This window comes from Arachis ipaensis, chromosome B4, assembly GCF_059453495.1.
Source record: "Arachis ipaensis isolate K30076 ecotype BB chromosome B4, ASM5945349v1, whole genome shotgun sequence".
Classification (NCBI taxonomy): domain Eukaryota; kingdom Viridiplantae; phylum Streptophyta; class Magnoliopsida; order Fabales; family Fabaceae; genus Arachis; species Arachis ipaensis.
In genome coordinates, this window is record NC_142439.1 from 15,107,814 (window position 1) to 15,115,477 (window position 7,664).

The 7,664-nt window shown below is 37.8% G+C and overlaps 2 protein-coding genes across 2 annotated transcripts; both read left to right on the forward strand.

Annotated features, from left to right (window-relative positions):
* The first annotated feature begins 810 nt into the window (after positions 1-810).
* LOC107638978 (uncharacterized) lies at positions 811-4,391 on the forward strand. The gene is made up of 3 exons (XM_016342378.3): positions 811-1,216; positions 1,373-1,942; positions 2,805-4,391. Exons 1-3 carry the CDS (start codon positions 980-982, stop codon positions 3,996-3,998), a joined length of 2,001 nt encoding a protein of 666 aa, XP_016197864.1. The 5' UTR covers positions 811-979; the 3' UTR covers positions 3,999-4,391.
* A 495-nt stretch (positions 4,392-4,886) lies between these two features.
* Positions 4,887-6,843, forward strand: SCPL50 (serine carboxypeptidase-like 50). The gene has a single exon (XM_016342381.3). It carries the CDS (start codon positions 5,341-5,343, stop codon positions 6,691-6,693), a length of 1,353 nt encoding a protein of 450 aa, XP_016197867.2. The 5' UTR covers positions 4,887-5,340; the 3' UTR covers positions 6,694-6,843.
* The last annotated feature ends 821 nt before the right edge of the window (positions 6,844-7,664 follow it).

Sequence of the window (7,664 nt, forward strand, 5' to 3'; positions counted from 1 at the left end):
AATGTGAAGAGCTTGACTTGGTTTATGAAAACTAATAATAAAATTTTCCTTGCATAAACATTAGTCAAAATTATAATAACATGTATATACATATGTAAATATAGATATATAATCATAAAAGTTGTTTATTTGAGATATGTGTCCCATTTTTTGTAATCTGTAAGAGTGAGCCAATATATATAGGTGGGTAATGGTCTAATAAACTTATCCAGTACTAACATTGGATTACATACAAATTTTATTATTGACTAATGATAACTCTATTTATATTAGTACAATCAAATAAATATTTAAACTATTAGTCTCTAAAATTTGAGTTAGGTAATTTAGTATTTTTAATGATGATGTTTAGGATAAAATAATTTTTTACGATGTTTATATAAAATTTTAAAGTTAAAAAATAAAAATTTATTTATTATATTTATGTTTATTATGAATTTTTTATTTTAAAATATTATATAAAATTTTTAAAAATTTAAAAAAATAAATTATTTTTCATTATAAACATGTTTATTATAATTTTTTTAAATTTTAAAAAATGTTTTACCAAACACAATTATAATATTTATGCTTATTAAAAATCATTTTTAATTTAATTTTACTAAACACAAATGCTACAATTTTTAAAAAATTATTTTTCATAAACTACTTTCAAAAAATAAAAATTTTATCAAACTAAATCGTAAATTAATTATCTTTCAATATCTTTTTATCTTATTTTTCTTCTATCCAAAGTCCAAACACACCAATAGAAGTTAAATTTCACCTCAATTTCCTTCGTTTTTATTTCTTTTCACTCAATTTCACTTCAACACCAGCCTCCACCCCTCCACTCAGTCACTACTCGTCATCGCCTCTGGTCGTTCCGTCTAGTTCGCGGCCTTTGTTCACGCTTCGGCCTTTATTCGCCCCTACTCGCCACTTCTGTGGCACTTTACACACACAAATAATCAAAGTCCCTTGACGGCTGGCACCAATCATGGACGAAGACGGGAAACCTCATTCTCCTCCTCAACCTCAATCTCTTCCCAACGACAACGAACATTCTAGAAGAAACCGCATCATTGCTAACCTCAAAGACTCTCTCTTGTCTCAGCTCGCTGAATCCAACCCCTCCCTCTCCCTCGAAACACGCCATGTTTCCTCTCTCATTCAGCAGCGTCTCAAGAAGATGTTTCCTTCTTTCCACACCCCCACGCACCCTCCTTATGCACTGGTAGCTCCTTTCCCCTACTTTTCTCCAAATTTTCAATATTTTTTATTTTTCTTATTGAGTGTCTTATTTTCTTTGGAATTTAAATGATCATAATGCACATGCTGTTCTTCTTTCGATTTTAATTTTTCGCCCCCTTTTGTGCCTTTTTTTTTTTAGATGATACATAGGGCAATATCGGAGCTAAATGAGAATAAAGGGTCCACTGAAGAAGAAATTTCTAATTTCATTGTAAAGAAGTATGAGGATTTGCCATGGGCACATAAGAAGATTTTGGGTATTCAATTAGAGAAGCTTTGCCAGGATGAGGAGATTGAGTGTAATGAGGGTGGCAGATATGTTCTACAGGTTGATGGTGATGGAATACATGGTGATCGGAAGGGGAGACAGGAATGTAAGAGTAAGAGGAAGAAGAGAGGAAAGAAGAGAAGTCAGCATAGCATGGATGGAGGTGGAGAGCGAAAGCGGAAAAGAGTAAAAATCTGTGAAGAGGTTGAGAAGAGTGATAAGCCTAAAGAGGGAAGAGATGAGGCACAACATCAGGTTTATGATTTAGGTGATGTTAGGACTAATGAGCCAATTAGTGTGGTGAAATGGACAGAAGAGAAGGGGGAAGAAGCACTTGACCAGTCAGCTGAAAGGGTTGGAGAGCAGAATAAATCACAAGGGGCTGGAGTTGTAGAACAATATGTTGAAGCAGAGCCTCTAGCACAGGAGTCACAGGATCAGGTATTATGGTGTTTCTATCATTTTTGGCATGTGCTGTTGGTACTTGATAGTTATCATTCATGTGGTGGGGCTGTTAGTTGTTAGTGCCCTTTTATTGGAGCTCGTTTACTCGTTATATCCAAGAATTTGCTTGATTAGAGAGTTTTAGGAAAGCTTTTTATAAGATAAGTGTCCTATCTTTCCCTGCTACAATATTGGGATTTGCGATGCTTTCATTCAATCTAGAAAAGTCAAATTATTTAATAATGTGTACTTGGAGTTAATTTGATGACATTTGAAGCTTTCCTATACAGGACAGTATTGGAGAACAATTGGCATTTTCTTTCGTATATATTTGTGCCTTTCTTTCTGTTTTCAATAAAGGGAAGCTTAGTGCTATAAACTTTCCACTCTGCCCAGAGTTCTTGGAAGGGTTGGATCCACTATGTAGAGGCTAATTTAACCCTACTCTGGGTCATTTGGTGACAACCCTTGTCCTTTCCTTATCAATATTAGAAAGAAGGGTAAACTACCAAAAATGTCAACATAACAAAAAAACTAATTTATCATATGCCTAGCTTTCATGTTATCATTACCTTTCCTTTAATAGGTCAATATAAAAGATTTAATTTCCACACATTTAAAAGTCCTCTTAAACATGTTTGTTCATTGATTCCTTATTTCTTTTTAAACTTTCATGACAGGAATTTGTTTTATTCTATTTTTTTTGCCTTATTGACCATCAGCCTTTGTTCCTTAAATTATTCAGAGAAATATAATCTTATGCTTATTTTTTGTTCCATGTAACTATGAGCATGATGATGTGCTTTTAAAATTTGTTGCCGGGCATGATGATATTCTTTTAAAAATTTGTTGCCAACAGTACTCCATAGTGCACCCAGAAACAATTTGTTCATCCCTCCCAACTGTGCTGAATGTTATTGATTACCAGAAGCCACTTGATCTTCCGAGCTCAGAATGTGTACTGTCAGAAGGACAATTGAAACAACAAATGTCTTCTTTGGATGTTCCTGAACAAAAGCAAGATGGGAACTCAATATCTGGTGATCCTGAGAAGCATTCTCCAAAGCGCCAATGCAGAGGGAGGCACCTGAAATCTATGCCAGTTGCAGACGATCAAGAGGAGTCATTTTTACCGTTACGTGACCTTATTCTTGATGCACAAAAGCCCAAGGTAAATATTATCAAGAAGCAGTGGCAGTCATCTCCTCAAGTTCAAGTTGCAGGTCAAGGAAGGCACAAGGAACCAACAATGTTTAAAAACAAAGCTATGTTAGCTCCTGAGAATGTTCATAATGATCAGCCGCTGCATGGGAATCAAGCATATGAGAATCCAGTGTCTGGAAATGCTGAGCATCGTCCAGCTAAGCGTCCCAGAGGAAGGCCCCGTAAGTCAGAGACTGATGCAAACAACCCAAGGGAGTATAGTCGTGGCAGAGGCAGAGGCAGAGGCAGTGGCAGAGGCACTGGTAGTGGTCTAGGTCTAGGTCTAGGTCTAGGTCTAGGTCTAGGTCGAGGTAGAGGTAGAGGTAGAGGTTGTGGTCGGGGAAGGCCTCGTAAAATAGATCAAGATGCAAACCATTCTGAGCAGCAACTGCAAACAGATGATCAAGATAAGCAGCTACAGAAAGATGATCAAGATCAGCAGAATTCTAGGGGTAGGGGTAGGGGTAGGGGTAGGGGTAGGGGTAGAGGTAGAGGTAGAGGTAGAGGCATCAGCGGAGGTAGAGGTGATGGTACATGTCGAGGTAGAGGCAAGGGGAGTGGTAGGGGGAGAGGGAGGCCTCGGAAAATAAAGCTAGACACAAACACAAACCAATGTGAGGAGCAGTTACAATCACAAGATCATGCTGAAGGTCTGGTTAACTTAGATAATCCAATTGAGGACGATAATCAAAGTTTGCAGCAGAAGCAACAAGAGCAAGATCAAGGTTTGGTTTCAGAATCAAAACCTGAATCAGAAGAGGCCTCTAAACCTGATATGGGATACAAACCAGAGCCACCGATTGAGACTCAATTACACGCATCTCAACCTCAGGATAATAGGGTCTCTTAAACCCGATCCAAGGCAGCCCTAGCTGCTCCTCTATGCTTAGCAACCTTATGAGGTTGGAACCATGGACTTTCTCTGACAAGTCACTTTTCGACCCAACTTAGGCGCATGGAACAGAGTCTTTGCCCTCCTTTTTCTCGACAAACCAGATCCTGATTGATTTTGCATGTGAGTGGAAGATTGGAATATGAAGTTAACTTAAAAGCAATTTTCTTGTGGGATCTGGAGTTTGTCATTCTTGTGGATGCATTACATATTTCAATCAGAGTTTATGTAGTATCACAGTTTATTTCAATAATTTTGTTCCTTGTTTTTTTTTGTGTGGTAACTTATTCGCATGGTGGATTGTTGATTGTTATAGATATTAGATAACTAAACAAAAGTCAATTGTTCAAATTATTATCCTTGGTGCGATTGATGTGCGTTTTCATGATCATGATATAATTCGAAAAGCAACAGATGGTATGTTTGCAGAATATTTATTCTTCTAGTATTTCATTTTGGGATAAAGCTACTAACACCTATTTAGGGGTGATAATTGATAGGATAGGATAAGATTTAAATTCCATTTTATTCTTATTTGTGGATTTAAACTCTCAATTTGAATCTAATTTGCATCTTAAATCTCTTAACTTGACTATATTTAATTAAATTTATAAAAAGTAAATTGTTTTATTCAAACATAATATTTAGTCTTTTATATTTTATAATATTAAATATTATTATGTATTATTAGCAAATTAAATTGGTAGTTCAATGACACTGAGCAGAAAGAGTTGGCCAGATTCTGGCCTTACACGCTGTTGACCGGTTGCCAACTCGTTCCGATCGAGTTCGAGCGGATGCGGAATGAATACCTGTTGGTGTGGGTGGTGCTGGGAACCCTAACCTTATGTGAAACATTCTCCCTTAGGCCTTAACAGATGAAATTGGAGGTGCAGCCTGTGGGGTGGAGATTCTTTTTCTTTTTCTTTGGCAAAATGATGATTTTTATATTTTACTTCAATTTCTCTCTTTTCTACGTTAATACAGGTTACTTTTAAACTTAAAAAATATTAATGTGTTAAGGTTAATTTAACTTTTATATTGTTACATGTTTATTGCACGTTGCTAATTGATGATTTGTTTTGAGAAAGAATCTCTCAGGCTGAACACCACCAACAGATAAAGCAGGTTGAAGGACATAAAATAAAGATCATTTTTATTTTCTTTTGCATAATTGCATCTGATTCTGACACGTAAGTAGATAATCTAGGAGCAGATGCAGATCCATCTCTGAAAAAGTCAAACAAATAGCCTCACACTGCTCTTTCTGCACAGTTGGAGAGTGAAGAGCACAAAGCAAATGGAGTCAACTACCCCCTTCTTCTCCATCATCACGATCCTTATCTTCTACTCCTTAGTCTCACTCTCAGCTTCTTCAAATCCAAACAATCCATTCCCAAAAGAAGCTCTTCCTACTAAATCTGGTTACCTCCCAGTCAGTACATCATCTTCCTCTGCTATCTTCTATGCTTTCTATGAAGCTCATAACTCAACTTTACCTCTCTCCCAAACCCCTCTTCTCATTTGGCTCCAAGGTGGCCCCGGATGCTCCTCCATGATTGGCAACTTCTATGAGCTTGGACCATGGACTCTCACTGATGAATCACCCCTTACACTTCACCCAAACCCTGGTGCTTGGAACAGGATCTTTGGCCTCCTCTTTCTTGATAACCCCATTGGTTCTGGATTCAGTGTGGCAGCAACAACACAAGAAATCCCAACTGATCAAAATGGTGTTGCAAAGCATCTCTTTGCTGCTATAACAAGGTTTGTTGAGCTTGATCCTGTTTTCAAGAACCGTCCTATTTATATTACTGGTGAAAGTTATGCTGGAAAGTATGTTCCTGCTATTGGATACTATATATTGAAGGAGAATTCACGGCTGCGCGGTTCTAAGAGAGTGAATTTGGCTGGTTTGGCTATTGGAGATGGGTTGACTGACCCTGTTACACAAGTGGTTACTCATGCTGTTAATGCTTATTATATTGGTTTGATCAATGAGAGGCAGAGGAATGAGTTGGAGAAGGATCAATTGGAAGCAGTTAGGTTAGCGCAGATTGGGAATTGGAGCGCTGCAACTGATGCAAGGAATGTGGTTTTGCGAAAGTTGAGGAATGTAACAGGGTTGGCTACTTTGTTTGATTACACAAGGAAAAAGCCCTATGGCGATGATGTAGTTGATAAATTCTTGAACAATGTCGAAGCTAAGAAGGCCTTAGGGGTGAAGAATGAGTCACTTGTGTTTGAAGGATGCAGCGATGTGGTTGGCGCCGTGTTACATGCTGATGTGATGAAGAGTGTGAAGTACATGGTAGAGGAATTGGTGAGGAACACTAGGGTGTTGTTATATCAAGGTCAGCATGATATTCAGGATGGAGTGGTTCAGGTCGAGGCGTGGGTGAAGACGATGAAGTGGGAAGGGATTGAGGATTTTTTGAATGCAGAGAGGAAGATATGGAAGGTGAACGGAGAGCTTGCTGGCTATGTCCAACAATGGAAGTCACTCACTAATGTTGTGGTGTTAGGGGCAGGGCATCTTTTACCTTCTGATCAACCTGTGACATCTCAAGCAATGATTGAAGATTGGGTCCTTGAAAAAGGTTTGTTTCAAAGTTTGCAGCATCATGAAAATGTGTCAAGAAATACATTGTGATTGAAGTATTGAACCATAAGTGTTGTAATTTTGTTAGCAGGAACTGAATAACTCTTGGTTTTGGGATAACTTCCACTTCTTTATGTACCAATAAAAAAGTTAACTTTGTGATTTAAGTTACCTATTAGAAGTGAGTTTCTTGTTGACTTAGTTGTTATTTATGCTTCTATATTAGTCATTTTGCTGAAACAAATCACATTTTCATCCTTAACAACATCTGTAGAAACTGCATGAATATAATTATAAATGTGTGCAACTTATTGTAGCAAAGTTACTGCTCCATATTCTTTGATCGAATTTGGATTGTAACCATTTATGTAGTAGCGCTATATATATTCAATTTGGTTTCATACAAACTTCCCAAGTATTGAGTTGGGTTCACTACTTCCTGCAACATCTCTCAGAGATCTTTAGAGACTCTATTGCACATTTTGTTCAGTGCCAAATTGAGAATATCAAAATTATTCTGCTTGATTGAACTTGTATAAAAGAAACAACAAACTAGTTAATTTACATTATTTAATTCTTCAAGGTGTGTTTGGTACGGCTATTTTATTTAAATAATTATGTAAAATACATTAATTCTTGAAATGCGCACGGATGAAAAAGATGACTGAAATAGGCAGGGCCATTTCTGCTGAGGCGCCCGTGAAATGGAATCGACCTCCATGTCAGGTGAGGTGCCTGCAAAATGGAAGCCAGTATGTCAGGCCTTGGACTGTGAATATGAAATGGAGCCGGCATGTTGAAAGAAGTGACTGACGCATGCGAATTGAAGCAACTCACTGGAGGCAACCGCGAAATGGAGCATCCGCGTGTCGGCACCAGCGAAATGGCCCAACCCGTTGAAAGCGCCCGCGAATTGGTAGTCTCTGTACGAACATGCTTTGGTTGTTGCTGGTGGCTAAGCTTAGAGGTTTCAGGAGTGAAACAATATAAAAGGGGAGGAGGGGACCAAAACACAGCAAGGG

Coding starts and splice junctions, on each gene's coding strand:
- LOC107638978 (XM_016342378.3), top strand. CDS start 980: ATGGACGAAGACGGGAAACCTCATTCTCCTCCTCAACCTCAATCTCTT. Junction 1,217..1,372: donor CGCACCCTCCTTATGCACTG/GTAGCTCCTTTC, acceptor TTTTTTTTTTAG/ATGATACATAGGGCAATATC. Junction 1,943..2,804: donor CACAGGAGTCACAGGATCAG/GTATTATGGTGT, acceptor TGTTGCCAACAG/TACTCCATAGTGCACCCAGA.
- SCPL50 (XM_016342381.3), top strand. CDS start 5,341: ATGGAGTCAACTACCCCCTTCTTCTCCATCATCACGATCCTTATCTTC.